Raw genomic sequence first — 26,280 nt, 5'->3', positions numbered from 1 at the left:
TCTTATTTTACATATATAACTCCTTAAAAAAAATGGACAATTATTATAAATTAACAGCTTCCAAGTAACTGGAATTTGGTATGTTTCAGATCAGATGGCTGTGCTGCAAATCTTAAACTTTCATATTCAGGATTTGTAACTGATGCCACTTTGTGCTGGAATGAGCTTAGGTGGGTAGGAGGGAAAAAAGGGTAAGCATGGTCTTAGTGCTGACAGTCAGTGTTTTCACGACTTAAACTAAATGAAAATTCTTTTCCAAGAGAGATGATAGAGTGCAGCTACAGAGTTCAGTTTTAACATGTTCTGTTTTTCAAGGCATTCAGGATCTTTTGGTTCTTAGTCTTAAAACTCATGACAAAGCTGTTGGGAAGGACTTTGCCTCTACCGTCTTCTTCTACTTGACCCATGATGATGTAGTTTAAACCTACAAAGGAGAGTGTGATATTACAAGGCAGAACTCCAGGGTGTGATCTAGTAGGTATAGTTCGGTATCTGTGGTCTGCATTCATTTTCACTGTTACTGCTGTCTTGTAGCATTTTTCCTTCCTCCCCAAAGCATATACAAAGCATACAATGAACCACATTACATAAAAATCAAGTACATAAGTAAGCATCTACTGTATAGTTAAACATATGGGAGATTTTTTTTAAATAGAGCTTGTCAAATGAGTCTAAAAAGCATTAGAAAAGCAGTATAAACACTGGATACCGTAGTCACTAATACCCAAACAGGAATGCGTCTCAATTTTTGGATATTTTTTCATATGCTCAGTTTGTAAGATAATGCACCTTACTCTTTCCATTCCCTTTTTCTCCCCCAAGTACATAAACATACTCTAGAAACATATAGAAGCAGTTGGGTAAGCAGAGTGGATTTGATGTGTGATAAACCCTGGCTTTGGAGCAATCAGGTGGATTTGAGTATTAGAGATTTGCAAGGCCTCAGGCAGGAAAGAGTGGTGTTATAAGGGAGTAAGCAGAAATGCACAGAGTTTAGATATTAAGTAATGGCTAATAAATAATTCACAGAGATCTAGGAAGAGAAACAACAGTATGTGGTTTGGAGCCAGCAATCTACCTAAAAGGAGACAGTTTGTTCCACCAAGGATGCTATTATGTCTCCCAGACAGCTGTCTGGTTTCCAAAGAACTAAAGGTAAAAGAAAAAGAGATCTGACAAGGATTGTTCGCTTTGGTACTGCCCCCTTTGAAGTAATACTTAACATTTAGGACACCACTGGCATTTACGTGGGTTTCCTTTTTTTGTGATTGTTAGATTATGTCGACTGTTTCCTGCTATGGCTCCATCCACGTCCTGTTTTACTGGTTTGCTCAGGAGGAAAAGCTAATGACTGTCTTATTTTTTTGCTTAGTTACTTCCGTGAAACAGCCTCAGTACTTCTTATAGCATTGTATAGGTTGCCCTTACTATGTTTAGCTGGCAATCTTTGTTGATCTACTCGGTAAAATAATACTGTTTAAAATAGCTATAGAAATACTAGCTGTTTGCAGGTATAGAATGAGCTATTCTATACTAATACTACTGGCATTGCTACAGCAAAGATATAAATCTATACAGGATAGAAGCAACAGCATAACACAATTTTTATTTGCTGTGACACACTGCTCTTTCAGGTTCAGTATGCTGTTGTTTTTCCATTCTGAATAACTGTGTATGAAAACTACAAAAATACATATATGTAAAAAAACAAAATCAAACTGAGTTTCATTTGAGAGAGCCAAATCAGATTTTACTTCCTGTCATGCAAGTTTTAAAAACTGTTTTTCAAACTCATTTGACCTGAGTCTCATCTTTTATAGGTAAAACTAAGAATGAAATACGAACCTGAATAACTAGTTGTTGTCTTAATTTCATTTAAATATTAGTTGCTGATTATAGAATCAATTATTGTAATTCTGAGTTTTGTGGACGTAGTTCAAACAGCAATTTTCAAAACTTGTCTTTTATAAACAAACAAAGCAGTTATTTTGTTCTACTTACCTCTTCTGATGAGAGGACATTGCTTACATACTACAACAATCCTGGCACTCATACTCTTGCCTGCTTGCTGGATTGCTAGATTTCCCTCCTTATATACATTAATGATCGATATTGTTGCATGCAAACTTCCAGCACGTGTTATTGCTGTGATTACTGTTCCAGTTATTACTAGAAAAAAAGACATTTGATACATTTTAATTATTCTTTTAGAAATAGATTTTGGGGACCATAGGAACTGAATTAACAGATTAGTCCTTAATTAAGATGCAAATAATACTGGAAACGGTCTCTCAATATGTGGGTGATGCCAATAATAAAAACTCACTACCAACAAATTTTGGTGGCACCAAATATAAAACTTCCTAGAATGCATCAATCATTTAGAAGCCCTGATCTAAATTTTGATAATTTTAATTAAGCACTACAATGTGATACTATTTTCAATGACTTATCTTAAAACAGTGGAGAAGATAAACTGAAAATACTCTAGCACAAAGCTGAATTCCCAGCTCTCCTGCAGTCTCATGCTGCAGTGACTTCATTCTGCTTTAGGGTGCAGCCACTACCCTGGTCTGGTTTTCAGCAAAATGATACTAAGCTGTCCCCACTTCCCTGAAACAGCAGACTTTCTCTAATTGCATGGGTTTAGCTATAGAGTGAATTAGATTTAAAAAGAAAAAAAAATGATTTGGGGACGAAGTTGTTTCATCCAAGTTGCCATACAGGATTAATGGTTGTAAGGCATCTTTTAAGGGAATTAAGAAGCTAGGTATTGGTTTGGGAAAAGCCTGAGACATAACAGATCATCAGTGACAATGCTATCCAATTATACAGCAACCACCCTTTTTTATCAGTGATTTGTGTCTGCAGATGAAAAGCACTGTTTTTATGCTTCCTTATGTTATAAATGAAGTCTCAACTCAATCTGAATTTTGTAATATTTATAAAACAAATATTTCTAAAAGGTATAAAAGGCAAGTAAACAGCGCTGGGTGTGCGGGGAGTCTACGCTCCACCAACACGCACACACGAACATCAAGCATTCTAAATATACAGAACATTGCTTTTACAAACTAAACCCGAGTCTGCCTATACATACGTACAATCAGGAAAGGTAGAAAACAATCCTTTAAGTTCCATGACTTAAGAGTCTTCATTTTCCCATTCCTTTTCTGCATTACGTACAAGTCTCCATTTTCCATTCCCTTTGAACAATATGTCTTGCTTTAAGTTGTCAAGCAACTCAGTCTTCAGGCCTTATGTATCCCGTTCTTCCCACATTGAAGAAAAGCATATCCATCTCCTTTTCAAGGCCAATAGGCCTGGGACAAAAGGCACATTCAGGTCAACAGGGGGCGGAACAGCAAAAGCCTTCGATGGCTGCAGCAGCAGAGGGGCCGATGGCATAGCAGTTGGATCAGTAAAGGAGCCCGCAGCTCCCTCACTATCTAGCAAACCACATGCTTCTGACTGTGGTCCCACACGGCTCTTTAAGGCCTCAGAGACTGCTCGCCAGGTGCCGAGCAATCCCACTGCAACCTTGCCATTTTTAGTTGCAGAGTCCCACACCTTGACCTCAGTTTGGTCCCATATTTCAGGATTGTAAACTGTCCGATTGTTAAGAAGGAGAATGAGCTGTAAGGTTACCAGGACAGTCTTTGTTCCTAAGGTCAGATTCCCCATAATGCGCAGCTGCTGACCAGCGAGAGGCAGTTGTGTGCACAGGTCCGCTTCTCTCAGCTCGAGCTTCTCTCCAGCTCCAGTGCCGCCTATTCCCAGCAACTTTCTGTACGAGCTTCTCTGAGCAGTTTGCTGAGTCTGGCCGAACCTATCTCCATGAGGCAATCAAAATGCCTGTTCCCATCCTGGTCTCCATTCTGCCAGCCTGCTTGTCTTCACTTCTTTTTCCTTCTTCTTTATTGATGTAACTTCACCGTGCTGCCCTTTTTCTTTTTTTATCTTGAGGGCAGTTTCCCTCTTATACTCTTCTCCCCACAGCACTTCTTTTCAAAACAACTTTTCTTTGGTCAAACAACTTTGAATGTAACAACAACAGCAAACACCCAGAAACATCCATGCCTTAACAGCTGGAGAACAAGAAACCCTAGACTGCATGGGGTCTCCTGAATCACCCTTTTTTGGTGATTCAGTCTCTAAACTCTTTTATATTCCTCGGCGTTAAGAGTCTAATGTTATCTCAACCACGGGGTTTTCCAACCCCCATTGCCACATTCCCAAATCTCCCCTTTCTTTATTAATATCAACCATTTTCTCGACACGAATTACCACTCCATATATAACACTTATAAATTATTTTTAAAGTATTTTGGAAGTTTATAAACTGAGTTGTGGAACAGTCAGCAGGTATGGCATAAAACGTGTATTGGCTGGTTACAGACGAATGAGATGACGATCCAGTAACTGAATCAATGCTCTCCTACAGGAGGTTGCCTTATATTTAGTCATTTGGTTTTTAGACTGAGGAAGTATGCTTGTTTCAGACATACCTGCAGCGCCTATTTCAGAATATCTCCAAGAGCGTTTTAAGAGATACACAGATACTAATGTCAGATACGCACATAAGTAAAAACATCACTTATGTATTAATTAAAACTCAGAAATACATCTGGTAAAATTCCTAGATGTATAAACATAGTGTCAAATCAATAAGAAACAGACTTTGCTTTCTTACCGAAGTTGCTTGAACAGTAATTGCTTTCAAGAGTCCCACTCCTTTTACACTTCTGCTGGCACAGGGCAACTGTAGGTTTCAAACCTTTTTGAAGAGCACATAATAAATTAAAATTGAAAATTTCAAAACAAATGCAAGCAGTATGTTTGGGGAAATAAAAATCTGGATATGCACATGAACGCCACAATAACCATAAACCCCTTTCCTGCCATCAACTCCAATCTTTCCATGTGCTTTTTAACGGTATTACACAGTGGGATTTTTACAGAGAAATTGTTTGATTGTGCTGTGATTTTAAATGCGTAACTTGCTAGTGTTCTTGCCTATTGTCATATAGTCCTTGTAGTATGTTTTAAGTAAGATAACATTAGATTACAGTAACATTTACTTCAGAGGGAGGGAGTGGATTTCTGTCAGAAATTACAGTGCTGTGATGGAAGAGATCAGAGTTCAAATTCCCATCTTTTTTTTCTATTTTTTTTTTTTACATAGTGTCATGACATGAAGTACTGTATAGTTTTTATTGATGACATTGAAACACATTATAATGTGTGAATTATCTACTTAACGTTAGGGGCTACAGCTGCTTAGCACTGATTTACATTTTCTTTCTGAAACAATGCTTTGGTTAAAGACAAATACTCTACTTCACACCAGCTCCTTTAGCTGGATGTTAGTAGTCTCTGTACTTGATCTGGCTAAGACTTTGCACATAAGGTTGTAGTGTTTTTAAGGTTTTAATATCCTTTTCAAATTTGTTTGGAATTGGTCGATGAGGTCACAATTACTAGAAAGATGGCTCTGAGAGATGGACAGGTTAAAAAATAGACAAATCAGACAACCTACATAACCCTAATTTCGCCCTGAAAGAAAATAAATTAGTTATGAAGAATATCTTGGCTTTTTTCTTCAGAATGCATCATTCTGCAGAAGTCTTAGCCTATAATTTCTGAAAAAGAGCTTCTGACTGATTTCTTATTTATGTTCTTACAGTTCTCATTTACATTATACTTCTCTTTTAATGAATTTAACTGATACTTTTTATGAAGATTTCTGAAATTCATCTGAGTGGCAAACAACTTTGTCTTCCATATGTATCCATGACTGTTAGATCTTCATGTTCATTATTTTGCCTTTCAAATCCCAAGTTTAAAAATTCATCACCATATTTTTCATTGATGTGGGTTTTGTTTTTTGTTTGTTTTGCCTTGAATTGTGTTTGGTTTTGTTTTGCTCGTTTGTTTTTAGTCTTCACTGATATTCAGTAAGACTCTTTAGAAAGCTTGCAGCATGAGATGTGACAGCCTTGATTAACTGAGACAGGGTGTTGGAGGTAACTTTAAGAAGTTCTTTATAGAGAAAAAGAGCTGAAATCATTAGATTACTAGTCACATCAGAATGATTTACAGGTCATTATGATTGCATGTTTTTCATGTTTATTTTCATCTATTTTAAATACCTCAGTCTCAGTATTTAAACACCACAACTTCTTGGTCTCCTGCTGACAAGCCATTTCTGTCCTGACTGCTGATACATTTTAAGTACAGATCAGGTTCTGTTGCAAAACATCATCAATAATTTTGTTTTGTGCCATAACTGTATCTTAAACTGCTCTCATTCAGGTTATAGAAATTGTACGAATTTGTCCCTTCAGTATGTCAGGAATGAGGTAGTTTTGGCAAGGCCTTCAAAGAAATCCTTCCCTGATCTTTCATATATTCTGTTTGGTCTTAAATATAAAAGGAAACTTATTTTTAGTCTGATTTCTTCATAAATTCTTGTCCCTGAAAATCTTTGAATAAAAACAATTCCGTCAACAGGATGTTGGCAGAATCTGAAGAGGGCTCAGGCGGCTTCCATAACAATTTATCTTAATAACTACATGAAGAGAAATATGGCCAAATTTTTACAAATTAACTTATTTAGAAGAAAAAGGTCCTTGAAATAAAACATTTCCTGAAATATGTGGAACTTCTTGTACAAAAGAATTTTCTTCACATTTCTATGGAATTTGGTGAAAGATGCTCGCTAGTTAGCTGTCAAAAAATGAGAAGAGACAAGAATATTCACTGAGCTGGAGTAACTGTTACAGTGAACTGGAGAGTTTTCTTTTTAATAATGTTAACTAGATTCTATGTGCTCTCTTGAGTATATTAGTTTTCATTAATTTCCTCAACATCTTAAATACTAACAAACCAAAAACCTAACTTTTAATATACCTTCTGTTATTTTTTTTCCAAAACCCTCTTCTCCTCCTGGAACACATTATTTTTCTAATTAAATAAAGCCAATAAAAAAAAAATCTTACTTGATGTAGAAGGGGTTGTTGTGGTAGTAGGTAGAACTGTAGTTGTTGGTAACTTTTTTGGTCTAAATTTATAATGGCCAATAAAACCATCAGCTGTTAAACTTAAATCAGATAAAAACTGAATGAGCAACTCATTTTTCTCAGATAGGATAGGCCTGGAATAGAAAAAAAATAACTTCCATTAGTTTTAATGTCAAAGCCAAAAACCATTAATAGAATTCTCTCTCTCTCACACACACACACACACACAAAAGGTGTTTCATGTTTATTATTATTATAAATGCTCTATCTGCCCCCAGACTAATACTGAAATACATGTTCCTTTGCTAGCATGTCAGACACTGATGTTGTAACTGAGAACCTCATTCTGTTGAATCATAAACTTCTGATTCCTGAGGGTTATGTCAGTGCATGTATCTTTAAATTCCTGTGTAGCTTCATTGCAGACTTCACTTACATGGAATGAAGAGGGCTAGATTAATGCCTTGGGGAAATATAATAAAGAAATCCTCAATAGATAGCAGAGGTGAGTAAATGTTTTAGACAAAAATTTTTGTCTATAGAAAAATATATTACATATTTGGAAGGTCTGAAGAAAATTAATTTGATGTTGGACTCTGGAATTGTTCTATAAAAACACTAAAAATATTTGGGGTTGGTACTACTTCTGCGGACCCGGGTTTTACCAATGATTGAATATTTATTTCTGAGGCCTTAGAGAGCTGATGCTGTTATTTTGATAGGATTTGAAAATTTGTAAACAAGCACTCTTCTGTGTGTTAATTTTCAGTTCATAAACTGTGTAGTATCTACTGTGACACTGTTTCTGGATTTAGATGTGGTGTGATGAGGCTTCATTCTGTTAGAGCAAACTGTATGGCATGCAAGTCTAGCAAAGGAACACTTCTCTTGTTCTTTTGAGCATTCCACAGACCTTGCCTCAATGTTCATTTATAATTATTAACACAGATTATCTTGTTTGGAAAGAGGAAGAAAAATTAATTTAGAGATAAACATAGAGGCAAAAGATACTTGAGAGAAGAAAAGAGAAAATAGTTTTAAGATGTATTTTCACTGAACTGACTTTGTTGCTTCTTCTCAGGAAATCTGATAGAGTTCAGGATCCTTTAGCAGGAGTTCTTCAAGACGCTTTTTAGGGCTTTTAGAGTAAAAACTTGTCATTCTCTCTCTTTTTTTTTTTTTTTTTTTTTTTTTTTTTTCCCAGGTATTTCAGAAATCAGCTCACTGAGGGTTGAATTTGACATAACCAAAAGTAAGTGCATGATTATCTGGAATTCTGATTTGCAGTTACTGTGGTAATTGCACAGATTGATTTTCTTACCACAGCACTGATGCAGGCCTCAGAATTAGGAGGGGAGTTACCAGCTGTAGGAAAGCTTTGTTCTGCTTGCTGAACAGCAGAAGTAAAACACCAAGTAATCAAAAAAATTTGACCAGTGTATCCTATCTTTTTTTAAAAAGGCTTTTTGTCTCAAGGGTGGAGGGTGTGTTTGTTTTTTAGAGTGATGATTTCTCCTAATTTATTATTATGATCTATACCTTTCATTTATGTAGTGTACTAATTGCACTCAGGAATCAGATACGGGGTTACGCTATGTGCTTCCTGGTTTACAGCTGGATCTGGGTTCATGTCTGCAACCACCAAATGAGTTCAAGGTATCCACTTTACTAATCTTTCTTAAGTATACCGTTTCTGTTACAAAATGCCACATTACATTGTCTATAACTACTGGTTAATGAGTTCCACCTTGTTTAATTGCTGTGTCAGATCCGTAAATAATACTCCATATAGAAGTCCTTCTTCATGATTCAGTTTACATACCATGATTTCAGTTTTTTTTTTTTTTTTACAATGGTGGTCCTGTCCTCACTGTTTTTCTGAACCTAGCTGATAAATTCTGGTGAGAATTCTGCAGAGCTAGTGAAAAATGCCCAAGAGCCATACTTTCTCCCTTTGCACTGGATACATAAGCTGTCTATATATTATTTTTTAAGGGAAAGTGACTGTTCAAGCTCTGGACTAGATCAGGACAGTAAGCAATGCTGTCCTAAAACTATCTTTCAGGAAACTTCTAACATTCTGTAACAGGATATCTCATCTCTGAGCTATGTGGCCTGGGTCTGAGCCCAGACTTCTGCCCTTATTTGCCTGTTGCACAAAGTCCATATTAAAATGACTATATTTTTGAAGCCCACTAGGGCTTTGGCAGACCAATTCACAGCTTTGACCTGCTATGGAGAAAGACGCTGAGCCACAGTTGAGAGGTGGTTTAGGAAGCCACTCCTGGTCACCTCTCAAGGATCAACTAGCACTTCTTTCTTCTGCGTTGCCTTGTCAGCCAAGACCAAATCCTGATGGTTCAAAGCATACTGCAGAGCTGGGCTACGTCTTAGCTGGAAAGAGGCAAATAAGTCACAGGGACTGGAGGCCACTGGCTTCATTTTGCAGGGGTATTGTTCCCTGCTGTCTTTTGAGAACCAAGGGAAGGATAAGATCTTGTAGAGTTCACTTCCTACCTCAGTTGTAAAAGCTCTGCAATGTCACAACTTAAACAGGAAAAAAATACAGAAAGTTAAACTGGACTTGAATTGTGCTCTTTTTGGGTTGGAAACTAGTCTGTGTGCTCAATCATCCTTTGAATCATCCTTTGGATCCAACTTGTGCTCAGCAAAACACCCATGGCAGGAATTGAAAGTATTTGTATGGAACATTGCTAGTTAAGTATTTCTAGGGGGAGATTCAGTTAGGTTATTTTTTGTTTATTTTACAGGAGCTTAAAGGTAAATACCTTACTGATCTATGCTCAGCTGTAATGGATGGATTTGCAAAGTCACAATGAGGTTCCCATGCTGTGCTCCTCAATGAGGTACCTGTCTACCTTGTCGTAAAGCACTAAATAACATTACTAACCTCTGTCATCTGCTGGCCATTGTGTTTTACTCTGTGTAAAATACTGGCATGTGTGCAGTAGAGTTCCTTTGGGGAAGAGTTTTTTTACTTCAGATGATGATGATTTGTTATCTGATATATATACTGGTGCTTACAACATTCAGCTCAAAGAAATGTACTGCCTGTTTGGAGATGTATTCGGTCTACCTGCAGTCATTCCAAGTGCCACAGCACTGCAAGGCAACAATGCATGGCATCTTTTTTTCCAGGCAAAACTCTAAGCTGGAAAGTATGAAGTGGCTTTGCTATGGATACATACTTGAGGCAAAAATGGAGGAGTTCTGAATGTCATTTGGCAAAGGGGTGGAAGTGGATGTCCAAGACTTGTAACCCACCTTCTTGCCTTATGGACTCTTTACTACTAACTCTGCCTTGCATGGTCTCCTTCCATACTACAGCCTTTGTGTTGGAGGCAATAAGGAAAGATAGTTCTACTTCTGCTAGAGAAGATTGTCCTGCAAATAAGGAAGTGATTATGTATATAACTACAGCTAAAATTTAGTCTCTTGCATCATTTTAATGGCCTAAATTAACTAGCACTTCACAATTTTACCTGTAAGACTTTCTGGTGTCAGTATCTTTTTTACAGAGCAGGTTTTTAACTTTAATACAAGAAGACAACAATGAACTTAAGCCTGAAAAGAAGTATCTTTTCCAAATAGGAACATGGTGTTCCAAAAAAAAAAAAAAAAAAAAAAAAGGGCAACTCCAGACCAAAAGCCTGAGGTGGCTGAAGGAAACTGAAGTTAGTATATTTTAGGTGCAACACTGCCTTTAATTAAATCCTTACCAAATTTCAAATACATTTCTGTAGGAGTAGGCTTACTTCCTCTATTTCTAACATTGTCATGCTATTAGGTAATGATCAGAAATAGCAAGAGAAAGAGTATAGCTGCTGCATGGAGAAGAAAAGTCTTTTTAGAATTCTGCAGAACGTCTGCCTCCCCTCTTGTCTCTGGAGGGTATACCACATAACCTTAGAAAAACAACCAACCAAAAAACCTCACAGTAAATCTCAAGAAAGATGGAGGCATGCACCTCCTCCCTTATACCATAATTAGTTGCTCTTGGGAATCAAACTAGCTGTCACTTCTGAGACTTAAATCTATTCACACACTTCCATGAATTTTTTAATAGCTTGTATTTCTTCATCCCCTTCATCCTGTAAAACTACTCAGTTTTAAGATGCTTAATGAAAGGGGAACAAGGGAGGAAAAAAGTTAAAAATTACTACCCTTACTCAAATAAGACATACTTCTTAAATAATTATAATCTACTATTGCTACCATTGTTTGCACTGGGGCTGTTTCTTGGGCATTGGAGAGGTGGGGCCATTACAGGGAGGTCTTGTGTTTATTTGAGGGTTGGGATTTTGAAAATGGGGTGGTTTTGCTTTTGTGTTTTTTATTTTTGAGCAGGGGTGGTAAGGATGGTGGCAGCAGCAGTTTGACAGTAAAGCTGCTGAAAGCCTGTGGTGCTATCCAGCATGCTCGTGTGCCAGGAGGGGACACACCTCAGCACAGCTGGAAGAGATGGTGAGCAGGGACACATGGAGCAGCCGTGGAACCTGCAGAAGGGGTGTGACTGAAGGTAACATGAGTCAGATCAAGTGAGTCAAGAGCCAAGGGACTAGGGAATTCAGCTGGATCCTGTACTTCAGTATCTACCATCAAAACACAGTAAGTGATGCTAGTGTTCAGCTAGCATTAATACTGGTATCATACCAATATCAGAGGCGTTACTGCTAGCATTATTAGAATGAGCTCTAATGAGCCTTGAGGGACAGGACAGAACATGAGTTGGAGCCAGGGCTAGTCATGGAGGGACAGAGGAAAAGAGAAAACCCCAGGAGAGACAAGATACTAAACAACTCCTAGAAATGCAATTGGAGATAGAAAATGAGATATTGAAGGGGGAAAAAATATCTTTCAAAAGCCTAATACAGAACCATTAGCTAAGTGATGTATAGTGTTGTAAAGTTCATCATCAATGACAGTTACTTACCCTGGTGGACTGTCTCCACAATACTTCCCAATCCTTTTTGCATCGTTGATTTCCCCACCATTAAACACTGCAACATAGTCATATCTGCAGTAGTTATCTCTCTCCACATCAAACTTCTCAAACTTTAATTCTATCAGCTGCAGAGAAAGTGCAAATAACTTACTAAGGCTTCGGTATGCAGAATTTGAGCAGTATTTATAGTAAATGACCTCTTCATATGAACTACTAAATGATTTTTGCCTTCCATAAAGCAAAAGTCCTTAATCCACTTGACTGTGGATTTGGTATTTGAATCTCTCTGGCAAACACTTCAAAATAGGACCTTAATATAACATTTTGTTCTCAAGTATATGCAAATATAACTTCTTGTAGTTATCTTTATGAGTGAATGTAAACTGAATAGTTATAGTTAGGTGTTGCACTGTTTTTAAAGAAACTAACTTAAATCTAAACCACAGAAAAAGGGCTGTTAGTGCCATTGTATCCCCCTAGATACGCTAGCAAAAAAGCAAAGCCAAAGTTGGTAAGAACCATTTCACTGACTAGATCAAGAGCAGATTTTGAACCGTTGCTCTGTGGTTGCAAATCCTGTATTTACTTGATGTAGAAATAAGAAGGTCAAACACAAAAATATTAATAGAAAATTACTAAATAATAAGACTAAAACCAAAGGAAACTAAGTAGTTAAAGAAATAATGTTTCCATACAGAATTTCCATAAATGTTAGGGCTTCAGAAGTCCTAGCTGTGAACTAATATAACTTATTTCTAGTACTGATGTTATTTTTTCCAATAAAACTTGTAATTTATGTACTTTTCTACTCAAGAAAGAAAAGCAATGGAAAAGAAATTGAATGTATGAGTCTGAAAGTAAGTCCTGCAGCATGATCGTCAGTTGTGTGCAGCAAGGAAGGAAAACATAACTACATGAATGAAACAAAGGTAATGCCTGCATTTAGGTTGCTTCTTTATATGAAGTACGACAGTATTTTTAATCATCCTCCAGTAAATAGCACAAATGAGACTTGAATGACAACACTGAATTGTGTTGGCTGCGGATATGCAGAATTTCTCTTCAAAGGGCTGTCTCAAACAAGATGCTATTAAATGTGTTAAGACTACAAAGCCATTTGTAGATCACCTACGTTAATTTACTAACATAGTAAAGGTGATCTTGTTCTATATCTGTAATAAAGGTAGCCTGTTATCACCTGATGTTTTAGTTTTGCCAGGATATATTTTTGCACTCTTGACATACAATGCATCATTTTGTTACCTCAAAAGTATAAGTAGCCCAGGGCAAAGAGAAACAAACTTCAAAGGACAATGACTTGGTTTCTGAGACAAGCAAGAGATTTGTTTCAAAAACCTTGTCACCAATATGGGAAAAAAAGCACTCTAAATGGAAGTACTTATCTCATTAATAGGCTTATGAGCAAAAAGATGGTATAGAAAGGAGTAATGCAAGTGGAAACACTGAATTTTTCCATACACAGGAAAAGCAGCATGCCATCATGCCTACTTTACTATTGTTCATGAGTGCTCTTTGCACTAACAAAGAGGTATTACATGATAGATTAGAAGCTCTTCACCATCATGAGGAGCTGCTCTATCTTCTGAAATAAATGAAGAAATTATTTAGTTATATTAGAAGCAAAACACTGGCTTGTTTTATTGCTCACATGCTTGTGAAAGGGAAGTGGAGACAGTATAACCTAGACTTTGGCAAATGAGAGAGTGAAAAGCTTTTTATTTGAACTTGGAGAGAGATGCTTACTCAATATATTTTCAAAAATTGCTTTTGGTATTGTCAAAATTCTGCCCCGTTTGCATGCAAGCAACCACTTTTGCAGCACATGAAAGATATATATTCGGACACATGGATTTATGGAGCAGGATGCTGAAAAGGCACAAGATAGTGCCTTAATTTTTATGCTTACATTACATTTCCTAGATCTTTTCTACAAGCTTGGGAAGAGTTTTTAGGCTTATCTAGAGATGGCTGGAAAGAACCGACGTAATCTGCAGTTTAAAGATAAGGTTTTAAAAATGACTGCCTCTCTATAGGATTGTTAAATGACCTAGCAAGGAATGTGGATTAAAGAGGAGCACAGGAAAGACTAAGCTGATATACTGCTTCAGTTCAAGGGGAAAAAATATCTTGGGAAATGGAAAAGCATGAAAGGTCTTAAGAATATATTTATTTGGGGCAACTTTTTATTTAGAGGATTATGATCATGAGCAGAAGATTAAGGAGCAAGTTTTCTTTATGTGTAGAGGAATGTAAAAAGCTGGAGATTGTTAAAAAACACAACCTATCAAACATGCTCAGTGACCAGGATATTCAGTCACTGTAGAGTTTCTGCCAGGTTACAGAGCAGATGGCTCAAAAACAATCACAGAATGTGAAGCTAGGACTGAGATGAGCTCTACAGCATAGGGAACAACATGTTCTGGCCATGTGTGGCAAACAGTGGCAAATGAGCCATATTTCTCTACTGTTTGAGTCTTACTGAAGTGGTAACGTATACTTCGAAGGCGTCTGGCTAATTAAGCAATCATGTTATGAGATGAAGTCTTCAAAATATAAAATAAGAAAATTTTATGACATGTACATTGAAGATCCCTGTGCAAGACACATCTTAATATATTCCCTGTACTGCAAGCGGAACCAATAAAATAATTTCTGCTTTTAATAAATTCAGTCAGCTCTACTCGAGTCCCTCTGTACCAAACACCACTAACACTGAAAATGCTACAGATGGAGTTAGACTTTAAACTTAGCATTTGTCATCATCATGCCTGGTGCTGAGATGATCACCTCCTCTAACTTAATTTGCATGATGTTTAGTTAATTAACAAAATCATCTTCAAAAGATACCCTTTAAAAGCCTCATCAGCTATAGATGGTCTGAAAGTTTAATGCAGGGGAATGTGTCAGCATGCATAAACCAGCACGTAATGTTTAGTTTCCTCAAGTGAGCCAGGTCATGTATGAGAGAAAGGTGAGTACAGCTGAGGCTAGGCAGGCCCACACTACTCCAAATTTCAGCCAGTCAGTGTTTTCACTGTTGGAGTGCCATGGAAGCAGCACATCGCATGCACGGGCTGTTGGCAACACGTCAACGCTGGTGAGTAGCGGGAGGTGCGGGGCGATGGCAGCACCTTACCTGGTTCTTTGGGGCGACGATGTGCCAGGAGCACGTAACTCCAGCCGGGTAATCCCGCTCTGGCCAGTTGGGCGTTTGGAAGGAGCCAGAAGGCTTCTCCAGTCGTCCCCCACAGTATTGATCCCCTGGAAGTACAGTACACTGTGCAAAGTAGAGGCCAAAAGCAATGTGCGTGACCCAGCTGATGCGCTGGCCTCGCTGTGCCAGTGCCCAGGCATTGGTGGGGTGCCGTAAGGCCTCGGGGCAGATCTAGGCTGGGGCTGCTCCATGCTGGGCATAGACGGTTCTGCCCAGCTCCTGCTGGCCCCAACAGCTGAACCATGGGCTATGGCTGAGCCCAGCGACTCAGCTGGTGGTGCCTTGGGGAAAACAGATTTAAGAAAGGGCAGAAAGATGAAGTGAAAGAGGGGGTACAGTGAGAACCAGCCCTATGAGCACCTGGGTCAGAGGAGGAGGAGGAGTTGGAGCATGGCTTCCCCACAGCTCCTACTGGAGCCATGTAGAGGTGACAGTGTTCCCTGAAGGAACTGCCGCCTATGGAGAGCCCACGATAGAGCATGTCATTTTTCTCTGTATCTACTCCTCACAGTCCCAAATTGCAAGCCTGTATCAGGTATGTAATCTTTACTTATAATAGCATTAGGAGTCTATTAAAGTGACTCTATCATGCCATGGTTGTCTAATATGTTTTTCAGGAAATTATCCACAGTGTTGGAACTGGAAGGACTAATGAGTTAGCTGTCATCTGCACTACATCAGCCCGAAAACCTGTCTAGTCTGGTAGCAAAATACCAAAAGCCTTGAAAAAATTCAATTGGTATGGCAGGAACCCAGTAATATGACCTCCCTGTAATGTCCCAGATTTACCAAGCGAAAGGTAATGCCTTTGTGTTCAATTACCCCTAATAAGTTTTTCTTTCTTTTTTTTTTTTTCCTAATTGTTTTTAAGTCTGATGTAAAAATCTTCAATCTGTGATTTGATCCCGTGGCACAGCACTCTCCACCACTTGACAGCTCATTGGGAAGAATCACCATTTCCTTTCCTTTGCAGCCACTTGCTCATCTGCCTTTTGTATTAGAAACAGTGGCTGTGTTCCCCATTCACTTTTTCCACACTGGTTGTGAGTTGAGGGCCCTCTCCTATACCCCCACTGAGCTTCTCTTTACCAGCCTGAAGAGATACATTAAAAGGTTTGTTTTTCATACTGTTTTCAAAAAAACGTCAAGTTTCTGTATTTTTTTGTTACTTATGGAGCACTGGCATGGTGCTTAATTATTGCTTTTGTTATTATGCTCAATTAGTGTTTTCATAAATTATTCTATTTCAAACCCACTATCTCATTCCTAAGTACTACAGTCAATTCAGAGCCTGTCGTATATATAAAGTTAGTGTGTTTTCTCCCGTATTTGCAACATTTATCTACGTTGAATTTAATTTTATTGACAAGCTATTACCATATTGCTGCTAGATGCAGTCCTGCAATTCAAAATAGTCAGCCCTCCTCTTTACTATTTTGATTAACTATTATGGGTAATCGCTATTTGCTAAGTAAGGTAATTAACGAATACATTGAGCAACACAATCCCTAATATTTCTAGCATCACATCTTTAGCATTAGTGTAGCTCTCCATAGAGTTGTACAGTTATATTTGTCTTCAGCACATACATAATTGACAGTTACCTCTTTCATGTGGCTCTGCTGCAGAAAACTTTGCAATGAATCCACTTCCAGCCGTATTAGCATCTGAAGTCATCTGCACCAACATTTTATTGCTGTTGGATACAAGGGCACCTGGTTTCACAGTACCACAGAACCTGCCGATGCGTTGTCCATTGGCATGGCCATTGTATATATCCACAAAATCATATCGGCACAAATTGTCACTTTCCAGGTCTAAATATCTAAAAGAAAGAACCACAACTTTTCCTTCTGGAACCTGCAGAGAGAGAGAGAGAGAGAGAGGTGTGTGTGTGGGGGGATATATCTTGAGGTGTGACTGACACATATCTATCTGATCCCACTTTTTGCATGGATATTTTCATGTCCTTCTACTCTCATCAATTAACCTCTTTTTCTCAACTATTCTCTAGTATGTTTTTTAAAATATTGGACCAATCATAAAAATAAAACTCTAGCGATCTCTGTTAGCATTATCATCTTCCTTTATCACAGGATTTCTAGGTTGGAAGAGACCTCAAGATCATCGAGTCCAACCTCTGACCTAACACTAACAGTCCCCACTAAACCATATCCCTAAGCTCTACATCTAAACGTCCTTTAAAGACCTCCATGGATGGTGACTCCACCACTTCCCTGGGCAGCCTGTTCCAATGTCTAACAACCCTTTCAGTAAAGAAGTTCTTCCTAAGATCCAACCTAAAACTACCCTGGCGCAACTTAAGCCCATTCCCCCTCATCCTGTCACCAGGCACGTGGGAGAACAGACCAACCCCCACCTCGCTACAGCCTCCTTTAAGGTACCTGTAGAGAGCGATAAGGTCGCCCCTGAGCCTCCTTTTCTCCAGGCTGAACACTCCCAGCTCCCTCAGTCGCTAATGCACTGATGCACTGTACCCTCTAGCCAGATTGTGATAATTATATGCCTTCACCTCCCAGATCAGTTTGTATTGTTTCATTTCTTTGCTGAAAGTATTGCAATCAACCATGCAGCTCCCTGTCACCAAGTCAGGCTAGGAGGATAAGATTAATGAGATTTTTGAATTTTTTTTTAAATACAGAACAAGTAATTTACAATTTTTAGAAAATAAAATGGTTCTTGTTATCTTGCTGATGTGTCATATAATTTATCAACATTATTTACATTTGTAACTCCAAATGGAAACTTTACAGCTAATGCTGTACAACCCTAATAGTCAGCTATCAGAGTGGGTTCATTTATCATGAAAGCTGAAGTGAAAGAGTTATATTTGGAAAGAACATGTAAAACTATGAGCAGAGTTCAAAAAAAATAATTGTGGGTGTCCTCAATATAGAAAAGAGTTTTGTTTTCTGAAATATCTGGGGAAACGTAAGACAAAGTAAATAGTCTTAAATGCTTGTATCTGTAGACATTGTGGAAGAGGCAAGAGTAGTGAAAAGGATGTAAATTACGAGAGTATAATAGTCTACAAGGAGGAGAACGCTTCCTTGGATAGACTTGCAAGCTTTTAAGCAGCACACTGTGAAAATTATTCTAATGAGCACTCAACTCTATTTAACAGGACAGGAAGAAGGGAAATGGTATTTTAAAGTATAGAGGGAACTTAGACAGGCAGAGCGTAATTATCTTCATTCAATTCCTTGCCTGGTAGAGTGGTTACCAATTAAAATAATTGCAGCTGTTCTGTTTTACTGAGACACTACTATGATTTTCAGCTTTAAATATATAACACACACTTAATGTATCTGCAGTAAGTCCACATTTAAGGTACTTCATTTAAGAGTTCACGAATTTTTTTCTTCTTAACAGTGACTCATTTTAAAACACCAGCTTGAGATAAACTGGAACTGAACTGTGCCTATATGAAATCATCAAACAGCATTGGAATTTTATGAGTCTCAGTTGTTAAAAATGCCTTGTCAGATGGAAGTAGATAGATGGAAGTGACTTAACCACAAAAGAGAGTAATAATAGCAACATCTCCAAATGTAATGAAAAATGTGCTGTATACATAATAAGGTTACTTGCTCATACAGATACTTTTATGTCCAGTGCCAGTACTGATTCTGAGGGCCGACTTCTGCAAGGACTGTTCACATCTGTCCAGGGCCCTTGCAGACATGGGCTGACCAACCCCACAGCAGTTCATATTGTTGCACAGAATATAGTTTCAGAACATTTTCCTTTAATCCTTGTTCAAAGTTCTTTCCAAAACTGCATGCAGCTCTCCTGTGGTGACGCATGTTATTACTACTACTACTACATTAAAACCACAAAACTCATTTAATCTTAACAGAAATTCCACAGCACGATGACTATGTTTTAGGAAACTTTAAAGCCAGATATTAGGTTTAACTGTCATGCTACTGAAATGGGCAAGCTATATAGCCAGTATAGGAAAATAACCCACATGTATCTATTCAGCATAACGCCAATACAGATGTGTGGACATTTTGTAAGACATCCTGTGAAAGCAATATGACTCCTTGAATCACTGCTCTCATAACTAAATGTCTCATTATTGCATTTACTTTTGTCTTGTGGTCTGAATCACCAAGAGGCATTAAGAAAAGGAGTTAACAGGAATTCAGGATTCATGTCAGAAGACCTGAATTTTATTTATGGTTATACTACAAACTCTATGAGACAAAACAGATCAGTTTAAAAAAAAATCTGGCTGTAAATTCAGTCAGATAAAGTTAGATTTAGGCAGCTCTATAAAAGCAGGGTTTTTTTTTTTTTTTTTTTTCCTTTTTTTTCCCCAGAAGTAGTAAACAGCTGTATATAAAATAACACATACTCTTCTGGGGTTGGAACACTTGTTATTCTTAAGTCTATGCAACTGGAACAATAGGAATTAATTTAGATGACCTTTAAAGGTTATCATGTTTTAATTTAATACAGGCTGAGCTGTTTGTCCAACATTTCCTACAACAAACCATGGTTTTCAGTGTATTTGCAGTTTTACTAGCTTATTTTTAATGAGTTTCCCCTTTTTCTTCCACTGTTTTTGAAAGTTGACCTGCTCTATCACATTAGGTTAGTTTTATTAGCGCTTATGAGATTTTTCCCTACTTTCTCAGCTTCAGTTTCTTCTTTGAAGACGTCTTGTCCGTCCCAGAGTTTGGAGAAGGAAGCTGAAATATGAGAGGTGGCTCGTTCTGGGGTAAGAAACAGGCTTTTTGCTGTCCTTCTAGAAACATGTTCTGGTTTATCCAAGTCATTATCCTTCAGTAACGCCAATGGGATCTCGCTGACAGCTTTGCTGCATGAGCACATTGAACCAGCACCGCTCTGCTAGTGCCAGCCTCGCACCACTCACTTCTGCTGCCAGGCTTTCCCCTCCCTCCTGCTGCCCCAGGGGGGGCATTGAGAGAACCAGGACAGGGGACCGACCTGCGCTCAGGGGGAAAAGGAGGCTGGCCAAGCAGCCAAACTCTGAGTTGCCAGTCAACCATTCACTCAAGTCTTGGGTTTTCAGGTTCCCCTTTTTCTCTTTCCACCATTGACTATGTTATACTATACTACATTACATTATAGATTTCATTACAGATTTTAGTCTCTCCAGCTTCTGTTAATTCAGCCTACTTACCTTGGCAAAGACTGTTCCCCACAGATGTACTCAGCTACATGGTTATGTATGTTCAACAAGGAGCCTATGCCAGACCTTAGTTGTCAGAATAATCCTTGCTCACATTTAGCTGAATTTGGGGATATAAGTTATTTATGTATCATGTTTATATACATGTTCGCACATACAAATGTGTCAGTTCCTTAATCACAGACACTACGTACTGTCATTACTATATAAACTAATGTTATTGCTTATTAAAATAATAATTGTCATGATTCACAAAAATAACAAATGTATTCCATCATGTTAAAATGAATTGAAAGTTTGCGGTCTGACCAGATGACATGCGAGAGTGCAGATGATGGTAGTTCCACATTCTGGCAACAGCCACACCAGTTAGCAGCTACTCCCAAGGAATCTTGCCCTGAATACAGGCGTCTTTGCAAAACAATACATTTGACTTCTACCATTTCCTTTTTAAAAAGTTGAATCTAATGTGTTAAGATCTGCCAGTGTTTATCCTAAGACATTAAAAATATTGCTCCATAAGAAACCCAAAGGGAGAAAACACAGGCCAGCATGACTCAGTTTTGTTTACTTTGAGACACGTCTGAGCCTGATGCAGTAAGAAGATGGGATACCTCAGAGGAGGAATTGGAAGGAATTGTAGCTCTGTTCTTAAAAAGAAAGAGGAGTCAAAGGAAGAAGTGATGCCTTCCCTGCATGGTGTGCCTTATTTTTCTGTTTTATCCATCCAGCTGGTATCTCATAATTGCAGAGCCACCATGTCTGCCCCGCCTTGTCAACTGAGTGTGACGGACCCATACTTGCCCTTGGCTTTTCTTCTTATTTGATTCTCTGGACTTTTTTAGGATCAGATATGACACTGAACTCACATGAAGGATGCCACTTCTTTTCACAAACCTGCAGTACCCCTATAGTAGGTTAAAGGAAAAGAGCAGTCCCTGAGTTTTTAGGGAGAGTTGTTCTAGAGCGTAATGCCTATAAATAATCTGTGTAGATTACTGACTTCTTAAAAAGGGTGGGATTATTTCAGATATATACAACTCACCACAGAATAAGGTTCCCAGATCTTTTTTTGGTTGCCATTCATTGCAGGCATTTCATGTAATCTTAATCAAAATTCACTTACATTTAACATACTTGAGCTGTTTTTCTGTTGTTGTTCTGACTGAAAACAAAGCTTTTTCATGATGGGCCTCTTTAAGTATCTGGCAAGATAGTCACACTGTCCCACTCTTCCAAGTTATTTATTTGAGATTATTTGCTTTGGAAATAACCTTTTGTTGGTGAAAAATCCTGAAATGCCAACCTTCTGAGAAAATATTTTGGCTGATTTTTAAACCTATACTGTAAATGTTTAATATCAAAATGCTGATTGTATGTTTTGCCACAGCAGTCCTAGGTAACTTTCAAAAACATATCAGCTACTTTCAAGCCAAATCATATTAGCTGTCTCTGCTGAGAATGAATATGAAAGATACTTGGAATTACATCCTGGGAAGAACCATAGTTCCTGCCCAGTCCCTTGTTCCCTAACTCCATCATCTCCAGCCACAAAGGAACAATTTAAAAAAATCATATCAGTTTGCTCTCCCTGGCAATAGCACAAGATTATGTTAAACTATGTCTTTTCAATCCATACAACCGTGGGTAAAGACCTGTTCTCTACTAGGAGGGACACTGCACAACTACATGGGAAAATGAATGCTTAAAATGTAGAGAAAACGATTCAAAATATTTCAGTCCCCCAAGGCAGATTGCCCAGGTAAGTAAAAATGTTCAAACCCTGCTTATTGTCAGCAAACCTGCTGGAACACAGCTCTCGAACCTATAAATATATAACCTTACGTAACTCTGATGGCCTTAAGTATCATTTTTGCACATAAAGTTGTTAGACTTTTAAGAGAACTACCGTCTGCCAGAAAAAGACAGGACAGTAATCCAGATTCTTGGACTATGTGACACATTTGTGTGAGGTGATGGCCAAGAAAGGATTACAGAGTATTAAAAGTAAATGTATATGACATTTTAGATAAAGCAATATACATTACTATAGGAAAGGAAATAGCTGTACAAATGACTTCTTAGCAAAACCAACTAAAAGCTGCTGGGTAGTCTGCCAAGGCTGTAATATAACCACAAGCATGTGCTGAACACTTCTTAGAGCTCTTAGAATAGAGAAGCTGTTTTCTTTAGCCAGCTGAAAAAGTCCCAGTCTCTTGAAATAACAGAACCATAATTGAGTTAGAGAGACTCTTCTAGCTCTAGCAAACCAGTTGGAAAGATTTCAGCTGACACCTGAATGCTACATTGCTTTATCTGTATTACCCGTAACATTTTCTAAGCCTACTTTCATCTAAAGAATGAATTAGCTGTCACCGCCTCACTGGGGATTTCTTCTCTAGAAGATGAGATCCTCTAGTTGAGGAAACAACAGCCTCATGCTTCTTGTGACCCAGATGCAAAGTGAATCAATGTCTTTCCAGTCTTGCAGACTTGTCAGATTCTGCATGAGGCACAGAGTTTTCAGGAAGGGAAGGTGCTCGCAGCCTTTGGCTAAAACTGACAGGCAAAAGCCTGTCACCTTCCAAGATCAGATGCTAAATGAGGAAGCCTAACATAGTAACTGCAGCGAATTTCTCCACGGCAGTGTAACTTGCTTTCCTATTTGGGTACTACTGCAAACTGGTCTGAGCCTCAGCCGTATCTGGTGAAAGGATTTTGTTGTTTAAAGTCAGGCTGACCGGGTCCTTGAGTATACCACTACCCCTTGGCTGGGTAAGTCACTTTCTTTTTACAGAGAGTATGGACTGAGTCTTCCTAGTTATGATAGCCTTTGCCTTCCATATATCCTTGTCTGCACATCCAAAACACAGTGTTCTGCACAATACACAGGGAAAAAAAAAATCAGCCTGGCATAGTGAACAGCAGTGTCTACGGTACTGCAGTTGTGCAGCTCTTCAACATTGGGTGAGCTACAAGAGGGTAGGTGTACATCAGTCAGAAGGGCAAGAGTAACTGGCAGCACAGCAGTGAAGTAAGAGTGAGGATGATTGTGAAATGCCAGAAGCCATTGAGCTCCCTCCCGTGATCCATAAAGCCTGAATGCAGGCACAGCTCTGCTACAGCCTTGTGGTAAGGCTGCTCAACATCTGTGCAAGGCTACACGGGATGCTCACATCTTGCTGGCAACAGCAGCATTAAGTCTGCAATGAAACCAATTGGTGTGGATTCTTTAAATACAATTGTTCTCTTCTCCAGTAGAGGATGAAGGGCAGATCCATAGGATTCATCAGTAAATTCTTTTTCAGGGCTGCTTCCATTTGTAGTCTGAATTTTTAATGGTAAAAAAATAAAATAAAATTACACTCTTGTCACCAAAATGATAATTTTCCTCCAGATTCAATTTTGAACTTTTGAAGATCCAATACCAACTTATATTGATAAATTAACTTTGATTATTTTTCCTTCTATTTAAGGCACGCATGCATGACTCCAAATAGAATTTGTGTCTGCTCTTTAGATTGTAAACTGGGCCACACTAATTGCTGTAGTTTCAGCCTCTTCAGACAGCAGGAAGCATGTTTGTTTACAAGCATATGCTACATCTCACATCATGCTCTTCCAGATAATACCAGTCACAGATTAAAGGTAACCTTTAACTTGGCCCTAATAATAAGGCAACATAAAGGTGCAGGAGGCAGCTGCTGCAGCTTCACTGGTATCCTTCAGATAAAATGATTAAAATTACATCTTTCATTTGGTACAAGAGTCATTTAACAGAACGCTGTAAACAGATCAATGTCTCCTGCTTTGCGTCAGCATCTCTCTAGTAGCAAGAGACAATTATCGTGTAGCATCCTATTCAACAGCCATCACCTAGCTTGTAATGCAGCCTTTGAACTAAGGTTATCTTTGTCTTCAACGCAGAGACTTTTTTTTTCATACTTTTTGTACTTCTTTTTCTTCTGTCAAGTCCACATTCTAGGCCTGAATGTCACAGAAGGTCTAAGTGAACTGTGCCTAAAAAAACAGGGGAATTTAATGGGCAATTTTGGAAGGTGCAGAGTTTGGGGAGACGTGAGGAAAAGTAGTATTTATTCAGAACTCTTTCTCTGAGTTCGTGGATAAGGGCACATCCAGCACTGAAGTGTTTAGTTCTAGCTGCTTAATGCTCCTTGCTGCTCACAAATACGATGTCTCTGCCCTACAGCCTTATTTCAGCATCAAAATGTCAATCATACCATATGCTTTTGCATGGTCATTTTTAAATGTAACACCACTTTCTTACTGCTTTGTCAGCTTGCTGTATGCCATACTCAGTTGTGCTGGCTGGTAGAACATTGTTATTAGCATGCTATGAGTAAACCTGTTCACAATATTTTTGGTTTTGCTTGAAACTTCTCCTGCTTCTTGCTGCCAACAAATTTTGCTTTTCTGATGCCTTACATTATCTACACCTTAAAGCTTTACTTTAATCCTTTTGGTCTTACTATTGATTTCTGTAGTGATGGGAAGAGTACATACTTGCTTTTATTGGAGTTGATTTTAAAACCATTAGAGGTGTTTCTGTGTAAGTCAATTACATTTTGATTCTGCTAATAGACAAGGTCAGTTCCACAGTGCACCTTTCAGCAACTGTCATCGTATTAGAGTAACCCTAAAACGCTCCAGGTAGTTGAGCTGCTCTGAGTTACTAAGGTCATTACTGCACACATCTGCTATCCCATATGAACCACTGGCACTAACAACAAGCAGCTCTTCATCGAATCACAGAATCACTAAGGCTGGAAAAGCCCTCCAAGCTCATCTGGTCCAACTATCCCCTTACCGCCAATGTCACCCACTAACCCATGTCCCCAGGCACCACGTCCAACCTTCCCTTGTACACTCCCAGGCACTGTGACTCCACCACTTCCCTGGGCGACCCCTTCCACTGCCTGACCGCTCTCCCAGCACTACGTTTGTGATAGGAAAGACTCTTACTGTGATCTTCCAAGTGCATTTGCTGTTCGGAGGGTAGACTCCAGGAAACCCTTCGCTCCCAATAAACCCCGACTCTCCAGACACAACTCCTCCACATGCAAAGGTAGGCCTGAGAACAACAAGAAAAAAATAAAAATTAAAATAAAAATCTTTCATTTACTGTTTGTGTGCCAGCAATGCTGGAAGGGACAAGCACAGAGACGGAGCCCCGGGCCTGCCCCTCCTCGCTCCCCCGGCTCTCAGCCCCGCTGCCCAGCACGGGGCCGCCCTGCGGGGCACCGGGGGCCGCGGCTGGGGAGCCCTCTGGGTGCCGGCCGGGTGCCGGCGGTACCTGTGCGGGGCGGCCGCAGGGCGCGCCGCCGCCAGCAGCGGCAGGAGCAGCGGCAGCAGCGGGGCGGCGGGCGGCATCCTCGGGCGGGGGCAGCGCTCCTCGGACGCCCGCTCTGCCCCGCGGCCGGGGGAGGAGGAACAGCCTTCAGCCGCCCTCCGCCCCCGGGGCAGGGCAGGGCAGGGCAGGGCCGCCCTCCCTCTTTGGCTGGAGCCGCCTCCTTTTCCCCCGGGGCCGCTGCCCGGGGGTCCCCGGGGTGCCGCGCGCTCCCCGCGGCCCCATCCCCCGGGGACGCGGCTGTCCCCGTCCTCGGGTGGCACACTGCGGCGGGCTGTCCCCTCAGTGAATGAACGCACTGTCACCGCCGAGACGTGAAAAATAGCAATGCTGCTTTAACGCGTCTTTATTTCGATTCCAAAGTAAACTGAATGCTGCGTTCGGGTTGCCGGTCGGGAATCCTGACCTATTTCAGGAGCTGTCTCATGCCGGCTGTGAAAGATCCTCTTGAAAGGGCAGAGCTCGCTGCCCTGCACTCAATACTGGCATGCTTGTGGGACAAGG

The 26,280-nt window shown here is 39.4% G+C and overlaps 1 protein-coding gene across 1 annotated transcript; it reads right to left on the bottom strand.

Annotated features, from left to right (window-relative positions):
- On the bottom strand, positions 1-25,799 carry PCOLCE2 (procollagen C-endopeptidase enhancer 2; the record flags this gene model as incomplete). Its single annotated transcript, XM_084291773.1, has 9 exons — positions 1-424; positions 2,002-2,169; positions 4,694-4,777; positions 7,002-7,156; positions 11,977-12,113; positions 15,146-15,270; positions 16,828-17,083; positions 25,392-25,500; positions 25,723-25,799. The coding sequence occupies 9 exons, from the start codon at positions 25,797-25,799 to the stop codon at positions 294-296; spliced, it is 1,242 nt and encodes a 413-aa protein (XP_084147899.1). The 3' UTR covers positions 1-293.
- Positions 25,800-26,280: the final 481 nt, after the last annotated feature.

The sequence above is a fragment of the Netta rufina genome, assembly GCF_964035555.1.
Source record: "Netta rufina genome assembly, chromosome: 9".
Classification (NCBI taxonomy): domain Eukaryota; kingdom Metazoa; phylum Chordata; class Aves; order Anseriformes; family Anatidae; genus Netta; species Netta rufina.
The sequence above is the reverse complement of the archived record's forward strand: the minus strand, read 5'-3'. Positions and strand labels throughout refer to the sequence as shown.